Source organism: Emys orbicularis, chromosome 11, assembly GCF_028017835.1.
Source record: "Emys orbicularis isolate rEmyOrb1 chromosome 11, rEmyOrb1.hap1, whole genome shotgun sequence".
NCBI classification, from domain to species: domain Eukaryota; kingdom Metazoa; phylum Chordata; order Testudines; family Emydidae; genus Emys; species Emys orbicularis.
Genome location: NC_088693.1, coordinates 33,447,941 through 33,470,288, shown reverse-complemented (window position 1 = coordinate 33,470,288; position 22,348 = coordinate 33,447,941). Strand labels below are relative to the sequence as shown.

Sequence of the window (22,348 nt, the reverse complement as noted above, 5' to 3'; positions counted from 1 at the left end):
ACAGAGTCAAAACATTAATTCGTAGGCACAGAAGAGGAAATACTACAAAAATCCACTCTGTGTAGGTATGTGCATTTTTTCTATACTCTCTTGACCTGCCAAATGCAAAAGTCATCTCTAGAAAGACTGAATCCAAGGAGGCTGTCCATCTCTGCAAGAAGCAAAGAATACAGCCAACTCTAAAGCCCAATACAACACTAAAGTACACTGTAGAACTCTATTTGGGAACAGAGATGTGAGCAGAACTTGCTACTTTGTGAATGTTTTGGTGTATTAATGTCCATCTTGAAGCCACCATTGACCCTGGACATAATACTGTACTGACAGTCAAGTACTATGTTGGTTAGCTTACCAAGGAGGGAACATGCATAGTGGCTCATGTAATGCAGTTTTCACCTTTATAAATAAAGAACTAGAGATACTCCATGTAGATACAGTCATATTATTCATTTACCCCCTTTTTAATAGTATTGAACACCACAAGTTATAAAATAGGCCATGGATTTCAATTGTACTTTGCAGTGGCCAGATCCCTTTTTACTGAAAAACTCTATCAAAATGTAATTAATGCTCCCAGTTAATTCAGCAATTCTTTTTTACTGTCTCGCTGTTTAATTAAAAAACAAACTAGATGCATTAAAGATTTCCCCATTACAATAAAAAAGAGAAAGTTGTGAAGAAATGTGAAGGCTCTTTTAATTCAGAATTTCTTTCCTTTCATGAAAGGAAGTCAGATGTCTTCAAGCCAGATTCTCATCTGGTCTGAGTGTGCTACTAAAGGGGACAATGAGAGGCAATTGTGTACACCCTCAAAGGCGTGGATTAAACTTTGGATGCACTCTAATCCTGAGTAGGCAGCAAAAGTGGTAGATCCCTACATCTGCCTGTTTTCAACTTCAAAAGTGCAAGACAATAAGTGGTTGTGATCAGCAAGATAGTGGTTACAATAGTCTCAAAGTCTTGCCTCATTCACATAGATCCTCACCCTCCATCCACAAACTAGAGCAAAACCCTCTGTGCTGGCTGTACATAATCATACATGGGGCATGCTAGGGCCACATATATCTTGGCCCCAGCTAATCTGCACGAAGAGCTGGGAGGTCTTTTCCCATCATGGAGATGAGAGGGAATGGTCAGGGCCTCCCACTCTGCCCTGTTCATCAGGAGGATCAGGAGGTTTTGCTCTGCCATCAAGCCTTCCTGCCTCAGAAGTCCCAATTGTAAAGATGAGGCAGACTGAGCAGATGGGACTCATGGCAAGAAGTGTGTAGGACTGGTACCCATCTGCCCACATTAGGCCCTGGATCTCAGGAACCCACCACAACTGGCTGACAATGTAGGCACAATTTTCACTCATTTTGTGGCAGAGGGATCTTACTTACAGTGTATTAGCGTGTAAGTGCAGGTTTGGTTTACATTGTATTTAGTTCTTTTTCAAGAGACAGGGGGCAGGGAGAAAGGTTATATCACATTTATTCCATGGATTAGGAGATGCTGCTGAACTCCAGTACCTGTCAGCTTCACACTGCTGACTATGTTGTTATGAATTATAAAATGCCGAAAAGCCATGAAGTGTGTCTTATTTTATATGGTGGTTTCCATTCATGAGATTTAAATTTAATCATTTTGGACCAGGAAACAATCTAATACCAATCTGAGTTTGGATTCCTTTCAGAACAATTTTAAAGTGAAAAATTAAAAACACCTTTTATCATTAGGAGTCCCCTTTGTTTTGGTCACCGCATATCTTCCAGGGTTCCTCTAAAAGTCTGAGCAATGTTTCCCAAAATCCTGACTTCGCATTTTATGCTAGGAGGTGTTGATACCTCTCATGGACTAACGTGGGATTGTGCCCTTTGTTATATTTCTAATTTTATATAGATTATTATCAGTTAAAATGTAGTTCATTAAGTCACACAGGAAAAGGATAACCAAATTTAAATTACACATAAGCAAATTTTCAGCATGCTGCCAGGGGATTTATAATGCTGATTTAGCCACATACACACCCATACATCAAAAATATCCTCTGAAAGTTTATTTAAATAAAATTACTTCACTTACTTGCAAAATTTAAATAATATCTTTTCAAACACCAGCACTGGACCTGTGCTGCCTAGTATAGTAAGAGGCTGTCCACCAAAAAGAGAGTAGGCTATTCCAGTCATGGATGCTCCAAACAAAGATTCTATTGCACTCTACATGTGAAAAAAAAATTGAACTTTCAGAAATTTTCTATCAGAGTCCCAATACTGTGGGTAACAACACAGTTTCAGACTACAACATTTTAAAGGCGACACATGTAATATTAAGAAAATTCTAACCCCAAACCTAAAAGGGTAAATATGTTTTAAAAGTTCAGATTAAAGTAAAACACATACTATACGACCTTCAGTTGCTTCTCCCAGCAGACCGCCAAACGTGATGACAGGAGACATACAAGCACAGTAGAGAAATAAAAATGATGCTAGACACTGCAGACTGAAAGCATCCCTGAAGTCACTCCAGAAGAAGGGAACTTTTCTTTTGATATCTAAAATCAATCCCCCAAAAAACCTAAGAAAAGGGGGAAAAATAAAGACAGAAAGAAAGAGTTCTGGTTTCTTTCACCACTGGGATGAATTATGAGACCTGTACATGTGAAATCTAAGGTAATTGTGTCTCGCGCCCCCAATCTCAGTGCCTCACAATCTTTACAGTATTTGTCCTCCTAAAACTGATGTGAAGTGGGGCAGCGCTATTATCCTCCTTTCACAGAGAGGGACAAGAGACACCAAGTGACTTGCCCAGGGTCACACAGGAAGCAGGAACTTGAGCCCAGGTCTCCCAAGTCCCAGAGCTAGTGCCCTAAACCAATGAACTATCCTTCCTCTTTTTCATCTGACACCTGCTACTGCCATAGAATACTTCTCTAGCATCTTTACTCATGTTGAGTACTACTTTGATCCATGAATAGTCCACTGAGATTGATGGAACTACTCACAGAGATATGTAGTACTTAGCATATGCTGGCTATTTACAATTTAAAATCTGTTCTCAAAAGAAGCTTTCTAGTGAGTTCTTTCCCTCTGTAAGGAGTTTTGTACAGTACTAGAAGCAGCAGACTACATTTTCATAAATGGTGTAAGATTCACACAGTCTCTGGGCCAAATAGTGTGTCACGTTTCATAAATAACTCATTCAGTACCCTGCCTGAGTTTCTGTGGTGATGAAGAGGCATCGGCACACACACGCTTCAAGACAATCCAAAAAGTAGCGCCGAGGAAGACGGGACCCAGAGCAAACAACAAAAGAAAGTTCTCAAATGGCATTGGCTCATATGTAAACCCAGTTCCTGATCTCATGTCATTGTGTTCTCTAAATCAAATGACAGTTCCTCATGTGGGGAAAACCTGCATAATTCCATTAACTTTAATACAGCTATACTGATTTACACCAGCTGACGCTCTGGTCTAAAGTCTTTTCCTTTACAGAAAGGGACTTTTTATATAAATAATGTAGTAAAAATGTTATATGGCAGGTCCTGTTTCACACAGAACAGATTGAGCTAACTATAGCACTTCAAGTATCACCCATTCTGCAAGAGTTGTCTATTCCATCATAGCACTTCCACATATCTCTCTCCTTGATTACACCTATCAAGCTATCAAACTTTCAGAATTTCTTTGGATGAGTGCAGCTTGCAGTCTTCTCTTTTCCCACTCTTTACTGTTGGTCCCGCAGGATTTTGTTCTCAGTCCCCTCTGCTTCTTCCTCTACTATCTCCCCCCTTGGGCTAATTCAAATGGTCCCCTGGCTTTAATTATTATCTCTTGGTCAATGTCTTCTAAATCAACTTCCAACCCTTCCACTCCTATTCAAGTCTTGCATCTTCAAATGCCTCTCAGACATTTGTGTCTGTCTGTGCTACTGCCATCGCAGACTCAACATGGCAAACACTCTCCTTTTTCCTTCCAAACCTTCATATCCCCTCTCTTCTCCAACACAGATTGAGAACAGCACTGTCATTCCACATGATCCAGTTTCTCACTAGAGCCTGTGGTTTCTTCCTCTACATTTCTAAAATATAGTCACTTCCATTCCTACTGCAAAAGCATTTTTCCATGCCTTGATCATCTCTCACTTTGATCACTGCAACCTCATCCTTTTTGTGCCTGACTTTTTATGTGAGATGTATGCACATTAACCCACTAAGGACAGATGTGTGTATTTAAAACAAACTAATCTTCACACTTTTTTGACAGTCATCAAAGTCAGAAGGAATTCCTGAGTGGTATCATTGGCATGGTGGTGCCTCTATGATGCCCCTTTTCCCTTAGCTCCTGATGTACTTGGTGTAGCTGTGTTAAAGGGACACGGCAGATGTGTCACTACAGTCTGACAAGCCCTACCTAGCATAATGGACCTTTGAGCTGTAAGCAGCCAGGTATAATTTAGAGCAGTCCTGAGGCTATTCTAAGTTTGATTGGAGGGGAGGGACTATCTTCTGGCCAATCCTACGGTTGGGGTGGTCTTTAAGTATGTCTTAAAAGAATGCAGAGAAAAGGATATATGGTGCATGACATATAGGACAAAACAATATACAGTAGAACATCAGAGTTATGAAGACCTCGGGAATGGAGGTTGTTTGTATCTCTGAAATGTTTATAACTCTGAACAAATATTATGGTTGTTCTTTCAAAAGTTTACAACTGAACATTGACTTAACACAGCTTTGAAACTTTACTATGCAGAAGAAAAATGCTGCTTTCCTCCCCCTTTTTTTTTTAGTAGTTTACGTTTAACATGGGACAGTATATATATATATTTTTTGTGATCTCTGCTGCTGCCTAAATGCACAGTTCCATTTCCAAATGAGGCGTGTGATTGACTGGTCAGTTCATAACTCTGAGGTTCTACTGTCTGACAATATGGCACCCAGTGAGTCCAATAAAAGCCCATGTGTTTAAAAATATTATATTAGAAAAGAACTCCCCTGAAGTGTATACTTTAGGTCCTCAGACACGTGCACACACAACAATAATTCATGTCAATGGGAGCTGAATATTTTGGCCTAGTGTGTTTAAAGAAAAGTCAGGGCTGCACAACTCTGCCTCCAAACATGCTCAACTAGAAAATAGTCTAAGTTTTCGTCACAAACGAGAGCAGACTTCTTCCACCATTCCTTTCACACTATACAGAACAAGCAGCATTAATCATGATTACCAGTGGCTTGACCATCATATATTATTGAGCAAGGATCTTACATTAAATAAAGAAAGTAGAAAGCATATTCCATAGATAACTAATAGTGCAAATTAGCAACTAAGTGTCTGTTTCTCCACTCATTTAGAGATACATAAATTAGGAATAACTCCATTACAGTGAACTCAGTGACATGCTATATCAGTATAGTTGAGAGAGAATCAGGCCATTAGACTTCCTTTTGGAAGTATATTGCTTAAAAAAAAAATCACATTTAATCAAGTTTTCCACTAACTTTCCAGTCCGTTGCAGTTCTGGTCCACTGTGTCCTCCAAGTGGTACTGGGTCCCCGTGAGCTGCTGTTCCATTTGGCACTCCTGGGATCTTGCGCTTCTCCTAGAAGAAAGAAAAGACATTTTCTATTGAGTTTCACCCAAAAATGCAGTTTTAGCAAAGGACACAAGTAGGCACATGGCGCAGTCAGGTATTTTTCCTGTAGGGTATCATTTTCAGTTTCTATGCAGAAGTGAAAGGGATGTGCATTTACAGAATTATATGTGTGTGTCCATTCTGTGGGGTGTTATCATTTGAATGAAGCTGTGCTGCCTCCAAATAGGTCAGGGTGCTATGACCCAGGAGAAGCAACTTGCAAACAGTAGGATGTAGTAGCACTGCTGCTCAATTAGTAGCACCGCTTCTAAGCTTCCGAAACAACCCTCTCTCCACAGGAGTAGAGATGGCAGTAGAGCCAGAAGTGAGATGGTTTCAGTCAATAGGAGCTCTCTGTGGTGGCCATGCTAACAGCTCTCTCCAGTGGCAAGCTGCTTCTCTTCAGGAGGAAGGCACAGCAAAGTCCAGGTGTGGGCATGGGCTAGAAGCTGGACCCATGTCCCAGAAAGGGTGTTACTGACACCAGGAAGACACACAGGCTATTGAATAGGCTAGTTTACCCTGGCTCCATCTTGACCACCACCTACAGCAAATAACAAGTCAGTTGGGATATCACCTCTGTCCCACAGCAGGGAGGGATCAAAGGGACTGCTGCTATTAACAAGAGAGTGACAAAAGGGTCAGTCAGGGCTGGAGGACAATCCCTTGCTCCACAGCTATGCAGGTCCCCTGTGACTATTCCACTGTTTTTTAATGTAAACAAATAGAGACCCCCATATATATATATATATTCCTGACTCCCTCTCTCCCCCGTTCGCTAAGGTCTGCAGTAACTCCCAGCACAGGTACAGAAGAGATTGGCTTACTTGGGTGTAGAAGGGGCTGAAGACTTGATTTACTTTAGGTGGGTTCTTCTCTGCTAGCAGGGAGATAGAGATATGTCTCTATCTCTATCTCCCTGCTAGCAGAGAAGAACCCACCTCCTATGCAGCAAGTATGACTCATCTCAGCCCCTTCCCCGTTCCAGAATTGCTTAGCTCAGTGCGCAGTGGATCTACCTGTTCTTAAGGCTCTGTCCCATAGACTTGGCCTATTGTAGCTAGACATTGAACCCTTAAGTGCTGCAATAATTGTAAATCAATCTCAACGGTTTCCCAAACTTTGTCATGGTGTTGCACCCATAAGGTGTGGAAGAATCATATATATGGAAATACCATAAGGGGTTCCTTTGTTGTAAAAAAAATAAATACAAAATTGGGTCCAAGGAAATTGTGCCCAAAAAAACATTTTAAATCAACAACAGACCAGGATGTTTTGTATCTATTCTCTCTTTCTAGGTCATTATATTTCCACTTAAAACTAGCAACTCAGCAAAAACAGACCCATCTCTTGAATATAACAATAAACAAAATAATATTTATGTGACAAGCATTCCCTTGCCAAGATACTTGAGGTGCCAAACAATTTAAAATGCAGTACAATTATAATCAAACAGTAGAAAAGTAGATAGCATTTTAAAACCCATTTAACCATTTGTTGAACATGCAGTAACAATTAATTAACAGTTTAGGAACGCAATCTAGTTTGAACAAAAATATTCCTTTATTCCTGGACTTGCTTACACCTATCCTGATGAGAATGGTGTGTCTCTAGGGAGGCCAAGGTCACAGTTTAAAAAAAAAAAAAACACATTTAAAATATCTCTGTCTCTGCAGAGTAACGATGGCTTCACAACATTCTCATTTATTAAACATTTCTATGGACGATAGAGATCTTGTACCAATTTCTCTCCTTTGCTTCAATCTTAAAGTGAGTTTACTTAACTTACTGATCTCTTATTTGAAGTGCAACAAGGACCATAGTAGGAGTAAAACTGTTATCATTGCTTTTACAGTCCTGCCCTTTGAAAACTAGGCAACCAATGTCCTTTGAAGTAACGTAATAAAGTGATTGTTTTATCCAAAACCATGATTTACACCTACTATTCTAGTCTATACTATTGTATATAGGTTCTTGTATAGTGCTCTTCACCATAGTATCTCTGTGCCTTCCAGTAGTGCATTAAGCAACGTGACTAACATCTGTCACATGTTTTTCTTTCATCCTCTCCCCAGGGGGAGGAGTGTGTACAGCATTTTGTTTTGTGTTACTGATATCCTATTATTGATATTAGGGCTCTTAAGGCTGCTCTTCTATAGAATAAGCAGCACACAGATAAAAGCATAATTTGCCCAGAGAGGATTACATGAACAAAAGACCTTTAGATTTTTTTTAAAAATCACTAGATCAGCTTAGAAATGAATAACAGACATTTTACACCCACAAAATAATTAAATGAGTATGTGATCTATTGGAGAGCAGTTTCTCTCTCAGATACTTCTAATGCACCTGTCACTCTAGTATCTAAGTAACACAAAGTCAAAATCAATGCACTTGTTTTGTTCTGTTTCATACAACTATTTGTCTCTGCTCAGGAGAGGCCCGGAACTGAACTAAGTATGAACAACAGTCTCGGCACCGCAGAGAATTGTTCTTGCCAGCCAAGGGTCAGTTTGAGTAAGTTGAACAGCAAAGTAATGCATGGAAGTTCATACTTCAGGTGCCTACATGTATTGTCATAGTAGATTAATAAAAGACTTTATCTTACAACATTTCTAGGCCACTAAACTTTTAGAAACTCTAATGTTGCACTGTGCATACCTGAGAGGGAACATTTTTGGGTGGCTCTATTCGAATTGTTGGGTCCCATTCTCCAGGAGGGAGAACTGTAACCTGATCAAGAAACTCATCTATTCCAGAAACCAAGTCATTACGATCTTTAGCTTTATAAGCAACATCATGGAATACCTGTTAAAGGAGACCAAAAAAAAAGTGAAATACAAGAGATTCTCATTTTACATGTAAACAAGAGGGTAAAATCCTTCATGATATCCACTTCTCCTACATGGTATGTAACTTACAGGTCTGTCGCATCTTACGTGCATTTAACATGCGCTATTTCAGCTTTACACGGTCGGCAAAAACAAAAAAAAACCAAAAAAATAAAGAGAAAAATAATCATTTTAATACTGTACCTGTAGTGCGGGCAATTCCGCCAGCCATTGAACTCAATGTAATTTTGGCTATACGCGGTTTTCGCTTTACGCGCTAACCGCGGAACAGAACCCCCGCGTAAGATGAGACAGACCTGTATTTATTTCCTCAGTTTTAAAATGAATCGCAGTTTTGAACTAGCTGTAGTTTCTAGTAAGATAGCCAGTGTGGAAAGCAGTAGCACCCTTCAAGATCGCTGAATTTTCCAAGTATCTTATAGTTTAAAAAAAGTGTGGTTGGTTCCACTGAAAAGTGACTCTGTAAAAATGGCATCTTCCTGTTCAACAGATCTGATCTGTGAGTGTGAATTTTGTATCTCAACACCTATCTGCTTACTTCAATGACAAAAGTTACTTCCTCTAACCATCACAGCCATGGGATCATAAACCGGATTCTAATTCCATTTGCACATCATAAGAATGGTTAAACTATGTTCCAATTGGAGGCTCAAATCCTATCTTTGGTTACATCCATGCAACGTTATTGAAAAAAGCCAGATAGATCAAAAAAGCATGTCTGTGTCTTTGGCTGCATCAGCAGGAATATAATCATGGTGTTGAACCTTACACCACAAAACGAAAATGCTAAAATACAAGGGTTCAGAGACAAAAGTAAGTGCCTGAGGGTAGTAAACCTCAGCGATCTAGTCACCTAGGAGTGTTGGGAAGTTTGCAGGTAGGTCAGTTATAGACAACATTTTCATTAAAATGTTACAGCAACTCTGCAAATGACTTCACAGACCTATACATTTATTAGCTATGGGCTAACATCAGGATGTAGTTGCCAACTGTTTCCTTTAAAGAGAGTTTCTCAAGGACTGACTTAAAATGATGGAGGCTCCCACTAATTAGGCAGGTTGGCAGAGTATTTCAGGAGTACATATGGGCACTGAATCTGGTGAATCTGGTGGGGTCATCCTCAGTTTGAAATAACTGTACAAACTACAGTTAATCAATAAATACCTCATCTGTCATTAGCGTTGCAATTGATCTTCCAATCTCATGGTACTGTTGGCCCTTCCCTAGTGGTCCCAGAAGAATAAACAAAAATCTGCACATAAAAAAGCCAAAAAAACAGATATTTCAAGAATGGAAAACTTAAACTGACATCATGTAACACAGAAAAGTTCATAAAATTGATTAGAGGAAGTAATATCTGAAGCGGGGGGGAATAGTCTCTCTCTAAATATCCTTACACAGTAATTTACAATTGGAGATACAATTACAAAACATTACATAAATGTGTGCCATGCAAGGAGATGGCCTGAAAACCTTTAAACCAAACTCACTTAGGTTCCACAAACATGCAATTAAACTGTGGGTATCCTAAAAATTAGGCAAAAGTAGTTTTGACAGAAGCATATATTTATCAGTATGCAGCATTTTTGCAAAATTATGGAAGATACCCTATCCCCAGACAGACACACACACACAAAGGGTGGGAAATAAGTATTATTGTCTTCTCACTATGTCTTTTATTTAAGAGGATTCTAGTTCTCCTCTATGCTATTCCCGATACATCTATTTTCAAGTATCGGAACTATGGAATGTTCTGCCAAGAGCTCACAGGGTTGCCAAATAGAGCAATTGTCAAAAAAATTCATTTTAAACTTTTTTCTCACAAAAAATGATGATTTTTAAAAAATAAAATTGTTCATAGAAAGCTTTTCTTTAATTTTCCCAATCAATTAAAAAAAAATACCCAAACTTCTTTTACTAGCAGCAAAATGAAAAATAGAAAAGGGTCAGGGGAAGAAAACTGGAAAACTCAAAACCCAAAACATTTTCAGTTTCAGAAACAAAAATGTTTTTGAATTTTTCATCAAAAATTTTGAGAAGCTTTTTCCCATATTTTGACCAGCTCTTGAGCCAAGTTGTATAAAGAAGATGCCATATGTGGAGTTTTCATCCCTGTATGGCTGTATAGGTGTACACACACACACACACACACACACACAGACACACACACACTTATTTGCTAGTTAGCCAACCATCACCCAGATTTGTTTCCCAAGTTCATGTTTACTAAAGTGACAAACCCTATTAGGGCTGATCTAATTATCCATTAAGAATTTAGCCTTTTTATCTCCTTGCAAATCACTCAGAAACTGAATTCAGTGAATATACTTGTTATTCAAAAGTATTCACAAAATATTTATATGAACAATTTTTACTGTGGGGTGGTCAATGAATAATGAATAGTCAGAGTGTGATTGGTCACCCAAGTCACATGGTTTTGTTTCTGCTGTGTTTAAAATGAGCAAATGGCAAAGAATTAATGATGAATTGAACAGAGCACTTCTAACATGAGTTCTTGTACAAATAATCATCCAGAACACACTCATGATTTTGCCATCACCTCAGAGTAATGGGCACTGCACTGCTGCGTCACCAAGAGTCACAATCTCCCTCCTGCTTCCCTCAGTGCTTGGATAAGGGAGTAGACTGCTTCTGTTCTGTCTCCAATGCATTGGTGCAGTTATGCTATTTTGCACGTTAGTGGGGTGAGGTTAAGGTTCTGCCCACTCCACACCCCATTTTGTGCCTACCTGTGCAAGAAGGCGATGTGGTGGCTGGGCAAAACTTTCTCTGACCATTCCGCTACCCACAATGACTCTGCACCACCACATTAGTTGGGCCATAATTAGGCCCTCATATTAAAAGTAACTAAATATTAACATGTAATTAAATATTAATTATTAATATATTAAATGTTAATTATTAATATTTCACATACATTTGTATTAATCCCAATTAGTTCTAATCTTTCACAAATAACTACATTTTGTATCAGCATATCATTGTTTATATTGTGGTAGCATCCTCAATGTTTAGTTTCCTGGGAAATTTCTCCCCCCTTTTACTTCACTTTTAAAATTATTTAGACAATAAAATAAAAAGAATTCATTTCTCCCCCCTTTTACTTCACTTTTAAAATTATTTAGACAATAAAATAAAAAGAATTCATTTCTCCCCCCTTCCACGTTCCCCTGAAAGGGAGAATACAAGTCAAATCCAAAGAAGCAAAGGGAAGGGGTCTAATCATGGGGAACAAACTATGAGAGGAGCAGTGGTGAAATTTGTGGGTACTGGAATCCAATCGCCCCTTTCAGTTCTCTCTTTTTCAGCTGTTTACCCCAGATGCCTATTGCTCTTGAACAATGCTATGTTAATAAAGAATTGGAATGGGCTCTATCTTTTATACCAATGTATTTATTTCCTTTGTCATTTCTCCCTCCAGGAAAAGTTATGCAGGATTATGCAAACACTTATAGCTCCCAGGTAACCTGATCAACCTCTTTGCTGTTTATCTCTTCAGTTTCTTAGCAATTCATCTGAAATGTTTGTAATTCAAATATACTAATCTGTTCATCATAGTTTCAGAAACAGTGCACTTCTGCTTCTACTTCTGAAAAGGGCACACAGGCCTCACGTCCAATAATTAACCTAAGTATGCATTATTTAAAGGAAGAAAGGAAAGGTGACTGCCCCTCTTATAAGGTAATAATTCAATTCGTAACTGGATAAAAAACAGGGCTAAAGGATGATTCCCATCCACATCTACAAGTGATGCAATTTAGAAAAATATGAAATGGAATAAACTACCATCTATATTTTTAGCACAATCTATACTTACCTTGTTGGAATTGGAACTTCAGCTAGTCCTGAAAGCAATACTGCAGGGGACAATCTAACAAAAGCAACTACGGCACGATCCAAAAACTCTAGTTCACCAACTAAAATATTTGACGCTTCAGCTCCAGGAGGTATCTTTTTCATAAAGTGTAGGTCAACCTAATAATTAAAAGAATAACAGCAGCAAAGTTCAAAGGAAAGAGCTTGATATATTGTCTGAAAAACTAAAGTACACAACTATCTCTCTCTATTTCATTGACACAGAGTATCTTCACTCGGTCACCACCTAACGTACGACCAGCTGCCTGAGTTTTTTTAACCAGTCTACTTGCGGTGTTCTCTTCTCTTGAATAATTTTAAAAAGAGAAATAAACGAATGCTTCTTGGTAATATGAATAACTATCAGTCTTTAGCATTTGCCCAACTGTGCAAAGGGAATATAGATAATCCCGCTGCACAAACAACTTTTAATGTATCCTAAATATTTTACCTACAGGGCCAAAGCAAATATTAACAGGAAATACACCATCTTTTGTTTTCTTCTATCTTCTTTATTATGCTAATTAACAGTAGTTATGAGAGGGCAAAGCCTTGGCTTTGTCAGCAGGTGCAGCGTGTAGGAAACTTGGATTCAGTGGATGAGGTTGCCATGCTAGAGTCCCAACAAGATGGGAGATTGACACCTTCCTTCCATGACTGTTTCCTATCAGCCAAAAATCACAAAGCACTATTGCTGTCAGGCTTGGAGGAAGATGTTTTCCAACCTCCTGAGCATGAGAAAATAAGCTATGAACATAACTGTCTAGCTAGGGTATTTTAAAGAGTGAAGTGGGGTAATAAGTTTGAAGCTACAGCGCAATGGTACTCAATGTTGAAGAGATGGAGAAGCCATGCCATTACTGAATGGCATCACAGGTTGATTATCCCTTTTATAAAGGTTCCTCAAGGCCCAACTGGAACAAGCTTTTGGCAAGAGTCAGACCCATCTTAAATACATACAAACATTCAACTTTTTATTTTACTTTATTTTAGGTTTGAAATGTGCTGAGTGTATATCAAACTGTCATTTTTAACAATCTAAATGAGTTTTAATGTATCTTGATTGCACCATTATTTCTATATAGTCTATAGTTATTTGCCTGATATTCAGACTCATATATTTATGTATTACTTCCCCAGTACCATTCTAAATGTCATTATGTAATAATGATAGCAATACAATATAAAACATGTGTAATTGACTTCATAATGCACTAGTCTTGCCTAAGAATTTCAGACTGTATGGTTTTGTCATTTGCTTTCCTTTTACTAATCTAAACACAACAACAGTGACCAAATCCAATATAAACTGTTAAAGTGGACCATTTTAATGTCTATCTTACAGCCATCTGTCAGTACTAGTGTAAATAGTCTTCAGTAATATTTAGAAAACTGTTTTCTTTGCAAATGGCTCTGGCACTTACTCAGAATTTAGACATAACAGAGTTGCCTGTGTTATGAAATATATTTTTAAAATTTTATTATTTCCCCAAACCCAAAAAGCCATGTTTCTAATGTTACCCCAATCTAGCATAAGCATTCTTTATGATAACATGAATGATACTTCAGTGTGTTAGACAACTGACAAACCAACATGAAGGACTAAGGACTAGTAGACTGAAAGGTCTGAGTATTTTTTCAGAGGACTAAGCTACCAGAGTCTCAGCAGATGCTTGAGAAAAGATCCCTTTCTCTTTTTGATTATTTTTTTAAAAATACATTGCCTATCATGGTCTCTAGGGGCTTTTGCCATGAATTAAAATTACAATCACAAAAAATTGAAACAACAGCTGCTCCTCACCCCCAAAACCAGAAAATAACTAACTAGAGATGAAATCAAAATCCCAAACAATAACCCCTTAATGTACCCCAAAATCTGAATAGGTAGAGGAGCCCTGCAGTGTGCCATATTTAGGCTATTTCAGACCAAAAGATCTAAGAGTGGGAGCCCTTCATGGTAAACAGTTTATACTGAGGCGATTCCAGCTGGAGTTCCTCTATTGCCTGCAGTTTGGTAATATTACATGAGGAGAGAGGTACTCGCTCAAGTAGGCAGATTCCAAGGGCTTTATAGGTTAAAATCAACACCTTAAACTTAATCAAGAGACAACTAGGCAGCTGGGACAGATCATGGAGCATTAGTGTCATGTGCTCAAGGTAAGAAACTCCACAGAGCAGGTAGACTGCTGCTTTCCGCATTAACTTTGGTTTGTGACTGGATCTTAGGTGTTGTCCCACGTAGCACACATCTGAGGTGAGAAAGGCATCATTGATAGTGGCAAGGATGTGAAAGAAGGCAGTCATACTCTCCTGGCCAAATTAAAATGAAAAAAGATTTCCTATAAACTGCTGCTATATTATAATTGAAGAGCTGGGGTTCCAAGAATACCTCTAGACTGTGAAGTCTCACAGCCAGTACACTCCCACCATTGAGGGGAGAGAGGATCTACACTATACCTTCCAGTTGCTTCCTCCAACCTACCAGTCTCACCTCACTTTTGTCGAGAAAGAGCTTCAGCCAACTAGCCTTCATCCATGCCCCAATCTCAGTGAGACACTGGCAAAGTTATTTAATAGGATTGGCTGGATTAGGTTAGAAATAAAACTGGGATTCATCAGCATATGAAGGTACCACAGCCCATTCCTCCTCATTAACTCTCCTAACAGCCCCATACACACTGTGCAGGAAGGGAGAGAAGATGGAACTCTATAGGACTCCACAGAAGACTGCCCTTGGAGATGAAAAGCAACTATTCAACATCATCTTCTGGGAACACTCAGCAATGAAGGAATATCGGAACTGAATCCCACCCAATCCTGTTATAGTTCAAAGCTGAATCAATCATATCTCATATGTATTTTGAAAGATCTTACAGTATCGGCATGGAATTTGGCTTTGATTAAAAAATGCTCTGTTTCTGTGCTGAGAACAGGTATGTTGTAAGTGAGGGGGGCAAAGGTGCAGTCTCTTTAACACTTCCCTGGGGAATAGCCCAGTCTGTAGTGTAAATCAGAAGCAGAGAAGAAAGAAAGTGCAGTGAGCTTCAGTCATTCCCAGCCCACTCTGACACCAGGGGCTAGGATGGGGGCCAGGATAAACCCCTTAAAGTTAATCATCTCTAAGCCATCCACAGAGGTCTGATGCATTTGAGCAGCATTCAAAGGGCAGATTGCAGTGTTGAATCTGGCTCCTAATCTTTATCCATCAACAGGAAGATATACTCTACCAATACCACCAATGCAGTCTTTGTGCTGTATCCGGATTGGTATCCAGATTGAGGAGGCAAGTTGCTCAGAAGTTTGGAATGTTAGAAGCATCCCTTGGGGAGCTGGATTAGTGGGCAGAGTGTAAGTGAGGTGTCAAAGGTGCTTTTTGTAGAAGATAAAATGAAATTAACACGTGGAACAAAATTAGAGTAAGAAATTACAATACTCAGGAGGAGTACTTTAAAAATATTGTCTACATGGTGCCAGCAAAGTGCACTAGAAGGGTGTGATTTGCCGAGCACGCTAATGCATCGTGCTCCGTCCCGTATAGACCTTGTGGGCGCACTCTAAAAGTACCTATGTTTGCATTAACGTAGTCCTCTTTGAAATGAGACTACATTATTGTGAAGTAGGAACCTTTTCGAGGGCAGTTTGCATGCAGCATGCCAGTGTACTTTAGAAATCACACCCCTCTAGTGCACTTTGCCACACCATGCAGACAAGCCCTTTGTGGGCTCTGCATAACATTACTTTCCCCTCAGTCTAAGCATGTTATCCAATTACTGCTGTCAGAAATGACTATACTGGCACTTATCATGGGAGATTGTATCTCTAAATATACAGGCTTAAGAGGATAAACTAAACTATATAAAAGACAGCTAGCAAAAAGTCTTCTAGTTAAAATTCCATGAGGCCATTTTATCCACGTAAACAAAAGCTGTCTCTTTCCTACTTCATGAAACAACTACCGATGTTTAACTTATTGAGGGTTCTTAAGGTTAGCTATAAAGGTGGGAATTTTTTCTCCTCTCACACCCAGGGGTGCAGGAACAATTTTTATAGTGGGCATGCTGATGGTGGAAACCATGGTGTTTGTTATTACTATTTCAAGCCAGTGGGTGTGGCAGCACCCCCAGCACCACTGCTCACACCAGTGAGAATCCGGAATAGTTCTGATGAAGTCAATGATATCACATCAGTGTAAAACTGGTGAATGAAGTTTCAAAATCTGCTGTCTCCATTTTCCTTCAGCATGAAAACATGCCTAGAAAACAGAGTCTGATTTTGAAAGCTGTGGAGTTAAAGACCCACAACTATGAGTTCAGGGGGTTCTGGCATTCAAATTTCAAAATGGCTATGGAAAACTGTGAGAAAAGCATTACATGAAGTGGTGTACTGTTCTCCAGGTTGCTGTTGGTCTCATCGCCGTTCTTTTAAAATTTTAGTTAGACAAATCTATTTTTATTATTACCCTTTTCAATAGATGTTACATTTCAATACACAGAACATTCACCAAAAAAAAAAAAAAAGAATATTAGTTTGCACCAATTAACACTTTTAAAAACAACATTGAATAAAAATGTTATACTCTAGAAAGGGATACATTTGTTTACTGATACATATATTTATGTATTTAAAGGATTAGTACTGGCCTCCAATTTGAATTACATGTCTCTGCTGTAGTTAAATCTGCTTATAACCAGTGTAGAAAGACAGCCAGAGTGCTGCCTCATCTCTCTCTTCGTGATGCAAAGGTCCTTTTCATGTCTTTGTTTCATCCCACATAGACAACTGTACTGCCCTTTTTAATGGTCTCCTAGCCCCTGCACACAAAGCTGACAGACTTCAGCTGGTACAAACTGCTGCTGCTAGGATTCGGTCTGGCACCAGATGGAGCGAGCACATAACTCTAGTGCTGGCTCAATTATACTGACTGGCAGTCAGATTCCACAACGGATTCAAATTGCCATTTTTCACTAACTGTATAAATACCTTTAGAATTTTAGTTCTAATAACCTTTCCTGATTTGCTTAACTCTTACTCACCCAAGCACCAGTTGAAGTCATCTGTTGCTGGCATGCCTATCTCATGCCTGTACCTAATGTGAAAGTTTGTTTTAGGCATGCAGTACCTTCTCCAAAGATGAGGGACATTTTTTATACCAAAACTGAAGACTAGCTTGTGTTTCCTTGCTTTCTATTATTAGTTTGTCATTAAAAACCATACTACTGAGCTACTATACAACTTTGTAAAGTGCATTGGAATGTCTCGGCGTGACACAATGTTATGAAGTTATAGATGTTTAACAAAAGCAAATTATTCTTCAGACACACAGAATCCACAAAAGCAGGTTACAAAAAAGAGCATTTTACATTTATACATTATTCCCACAAGAGAACACATGCTAAATCTGAATGATAAGCAATCTGAATTACTTTCCTACTTAGTCAGCCCTTTACTCATTTCTGAGACCTCTCCCTACAATCTGTTGCCTCCTTACAGTGTTATGCAATGAAAAGTGTGTCTAATCTTCTGGAATGTGATTGCCTGTTAGCAATATTTTAACAATGTTTTATTGGAAACGTTTAAAACCCTTCTTTATTGTAGGTGCAACCTATGTATTTTGTGGCACTGACATGTGACAATGTATAATATTGAAGTGAAACATCATTAGCGCTTTCTCTGATTAACACAAACCACTCTTTTTATTTAAAATTTCTACTTGTCAGTCAGAAGGCTCTTTTCACAGTCAATAAATGCTTACCTTGCTAAAGTCAACAGTGCTGTTTTCTCTGCTCACGTCATTTTTATTTTCAACGCAGGCGGGAGCAGACTGTGGGGAAACAATCTGACCTGCTAAAAAAAAATATTGTTATTACAGAATACTAACAATTATTTACATTACTACAGAAGCATTCTATGAAACAAGTGTTAGAATTAAATTAGAGTATCACATATGTTTCATACTGCATGTGTATGAGAATGGAAGTGAAATTAAAGACGTATTTAAAACAACAGACAAATTCTCAACAGACATAACATTCATTAGCTGCAACTAGAGATGGGAGAATCCATTTTAGAAAAATTTAAACCTACTGTTGAATATTGTGAGGACAGATTTTTGTGCCATTCACAGTGTATAAGTTCTGTTAAGAGTTGTTACTCCATTAAAAAATCCTTATTCAAAAAACAGTCCCACATCTACCAAGGTAATTTCCTAAGCAATGTGAGGAGCTGCCAACTTTAGGTCTCAGTCCTAAACACTTGTCCATGTGAGTAGTGAATCAAAGGGGACTCCCCATGTACATAAATTTCCTCATGTGCGTAAATGGGCATTAACTAGCATGACAACCAAAGCTAGAATAAAGCATCGTTATGAAAAATAAATGTATTGAAATTTAGGTTGTTCAAAAAAAATTATAAATTGTTAAATAAAATATTGAAATGGAAAACAAAACTTTTAAAGAAATTTCCAATAAAATCTAGGGAGGAAGAAACACAACATATTTATAAAAATTAGAATTGCTCAAGACAGGAAGAAGTGTTCAAACATAAGCCATAATCATGCAAACAAACACATGCATGAGTTTATTCACATTAGTAGTGCTAGTGAAGCCAATGGGATTGCTCATGAATGAAGTTATACATGGGAGTATGTGTTTGCAGGATTAAGGCCTTCGACTAGTGTGTGTATAGCACAATGGTCTTGTGGAAATATGGTTCTTACAGTCTTATGTAGACCAGCGCAATGAGTACTGATGTGTGGTTCTCAGCCTGGTGTGACTCGCAGCATTTTCCATCTTCTCATTTGAATATCATCCTTTGCTTTTCTAGTTATAGTCAATTATCTATTAATCTCAACTGAGTCGAGTATTTTTAGCCATTTAAGAAGAGGGACAAACATTATTACTTAAAAGTTGTTTTACAGGTCTCCAAAACAAACAAACAAAGAAACAAACAACAAGCTATAAGGCTACAGGAAACTAATATTCTTGTAGGGGAAGCCTGACTCAAGTGTGAATAATAGTACTGCAGTAAAATAGTTGGGTTTTGCCACTGAAGGTGCAAAAAGAGTATTAGGTAACAGAAGAAGGGCATGTAAGGGAGAAAAATATCCATCCATATATTTAAAATATATTTTAATTAATGTGGACACTCAGCTCCCTCTGGAAGAGAAGGGAGGGAATGGGAAGGGAAAGAACAGTTCATTTAATTCGTTTGGTTTGATTGTGAGAATTAGAGTAAATCCTATCTCAAATCAATCTGTAAAATTTAAAGGACTTGGAGGGAAGGGAGAGACACACATAAATACCTTGGGTGAAAAATGTTGAACTGATTGGGTGGGAAGTGGCATGTCAGAAAGGGAGAAAATTGGGCAACCTAGCCACAGAAAGAAAACTCTGGGTATCTAAGGGGTGCATAAAAGAAGGCCTGACAACTGAAAGCCTAGCAGCAAATAAGATGTCTAGTAAGGGTGAGAGACACTGAAATGAAAATCAGGAGCCTCTCAAGAAATAAAGGGCTCAAACCTGCAAGGTTCTACCAGATTTTCAAAGGTATTTAGGTGCCTAAAGATGCACATACTTAAGTACTCCAGAGCTAAGCAGCTAACCTTTTTTAGGCACTTTTGAAAATCCCACTGCATCTTTAGGTGCCTAAATCTGCCCCTAAATATCAGCTGCCATCAGAAAAAGCTAAAGCAACTTGCAGGATCAAATCCTGTGGGGAACTATAGAAATACCTTAACCCTGAACAAAGAATAAATGTCCAGCTTTCTGCCACAATCAATGAGTGTTCCAGTGCACAGCTGACAGGGATTTTCTGTTGCAACAGTTATTGGATAGAAAATGTGATTTTCACAAAATCAAAATTTTCCACAGGAGAATGTCCATGTTGCCAAAACAAAGGTTGAAAATATTGAAATTTATGATGAAATGAAAATTCTGATATTTGATCAACTCTATTCCAGACAGAGAGGGAGAAAAAGAGCGAGTGTTCTAGCAGATGCATCTAAGCAAGCAGGTTACAATTCTGAGATATTTAATTTTACTTTCATGTGATGATGATTAATGGATTATTGTAATCTGAAAAATTTCCCATAAAACAAGGATTTTAAGAGAATTCTAATCTATACAAATATTTCAGGGGAACATCTACAATTTTTCCAAACGGTTCTCCCACTACTAGTTATAAATATTCGGTTATGAATGGGCAAACTGTTAATTAGCTGCCATTCAATTTGCCAGTCTCAAAATTATAACTGTAACTTTAAAAAAAAAAAACTTCATACCCTTCATACTATATATTACTGCATATTACTATGTTTTCATACTTTAAAAATTGGATTTTGATATGTAGCAATATACTAGAATCATTTTAGACCATAACCCTCCTAGACAATGGTGTTCAATTTCTTTGGATTATAGAACCACAGTATGTGAATACCATTTCTGCACCATTTTGGTGATTTCAATAATGTAATGTAAAACTCTCTGGTGACTCTGTACTGCATTTTTTTTTTTTTTTTTTGCATTCTATTAAAGTGAAATGCACCCCTGTGGAGAGGCCCAGCAGAAAGCCTTTGCACCACTTACGTCACACTTAAGCTCTTTGCTAAGTGCTAAAGGTACCCTTAAATAGAGTTGGGCTTTATATGCACATGAGTTAATAGACTGCATGAAGAATAAATGAAATACAAAAATCTCCAGTGGTTTACATTACTCAGGGAAGAATTTCACAACTAGTAAGCATATGTAACACAGAAGAGAGACGTGTTGCAAAATGTCTGGGCCAGATTCTGCACTCAGTTATACCCATACAACCCTCATGATTTGGTTGGGATCATAAGGGTGCAAGAGAATGTAAAATTTAGATTTTAAATTTAAGATCTATAATCTCCTCAAATTCAGGGAAGAATGCTATTGGGATTATGTGAAATGGACTGAATGCTCATTATTTATTTTTCTAGGCAAACAGGAAACATGTATAATTACAGATATTAGCATACACATTTTGTATGCTAGAGGGAGAGAGAGAGAGAGAGAGAGAGAGAGGCTAAAGTTTTTTCATAACTTAGTATTTACATCTGTATTGTTATTCCATAAAGTGAAAGCTGAAATGCAATTCTTTAATTAAATTCTGGCCCTTGTACAAAGATGGAGTAAATGGGAGCAGAGATGTTTGGCAGGAGAAATAAAATCATGCCCTACAACCCAGAGCAAGAACATAGACCCACTGTGCAGACTTTTATAACTGCTGTAGTGCAGACTCAAACTTCACATAAGTGTATACCTACCCATTGAGCTGGGGGTGTGATTCCCAGCTCAAGGAAAAATACCCACTATAGCTTTTGTGGAGCTAGCGTGCTAAAAATAGAATGTTGCTGCAGCAGCGCAAGCTAATGGAGTGGCTACCTGCGTTGAGTTTGTACCCATCCAAGACCTTAGGCATGTACTCAGGACCGCTAGTCCATCCCACCACATCTGCTGCCACAGCTACACTCTATGTTTAGCTCTCTTTCTCCATGAAAATGGCAAACATCATATCTAATTTTAAAAAGGGGAACAAAGAGGGGTTAGGGAATTGTAGACTGGTCTACCTAACTTTGATAGCTGTAAAGATACTGGAACAAATTATTAAACAATCAATTTGTAAGCGCTTGGAGGATAATAGGGTGATAAGGAATAGCCCTGTCAAACAAGGAAATTCAGTTGGTTACTAGCCTAGTAGATAGGGCGAAGCAGTAGATGCGTTATATCTTGATTTTAGTGAGGTTTTTGACACTGTCCCACATGACATTCTCATGAGCAAACTAGAGAAATGTGGTCTAGATTAAATTACTAAAAGGTGGGTGCACAACTGGTTGAAAGACTGTATTCAAAGACTAGTTATTCAATGGTTCCCTGTCAAACTGGGAGGGTGCATCTAGTGTTATTCCACAGGGACCAGTCCTGAGTCCAGTACTATTCAATATTTTCATTAATGACTTGGCTAACAAAGTGGAGAGTATGCTTATAAAA

General features: G+C 38.3%; 1 protein-coding gene across 2 annotated transcripts in view; it reads right to left on the bottom strand.

Annotated features, from left to right (window-relative positions):
* Positions 1–22,348, bottom strand: part of SLC4A10 (solute carrier family 4 member 10) — a 176,592-nt gene that overhangs the window by 44,532 nt on the left and 109,712 nt on the right. The window contains exons 7-13 of one of the 2 annotated variants that reach the window (XM_065413209.1): positions 18,094–18,185; positions 12,304–12,461; positions 9,630–9,717; positions 8,275–8,421; positions 5,480–5,580; positions 2,382–2,556; positions 2,065–2,198 (exon numbers count right to left, since the gene is read on the bottom strand). In XM_065413209.1, coding sequence (XP_065269281.1) covers positions 2,065–2,198; positions 2,382–2,556; positions 5,480–5,580; positions 8,275–8,421; positions 9,630–9,717; positions 12,304–12,461; positions 18,094–18,185 — 895 coding nt within the window. The remainder of the gene's footprint in view (positions 1–2,064; positions 2,199–2,381; positions 2,557–5,479; positions 5,581–8,274; positions 8,422–9,629; positions 9,718–12,303; positions 12,462–18,093; positions 18,186–22,348) is intronic. The other variant, XM_065413210.1, reaches the window with a different exon arrangement.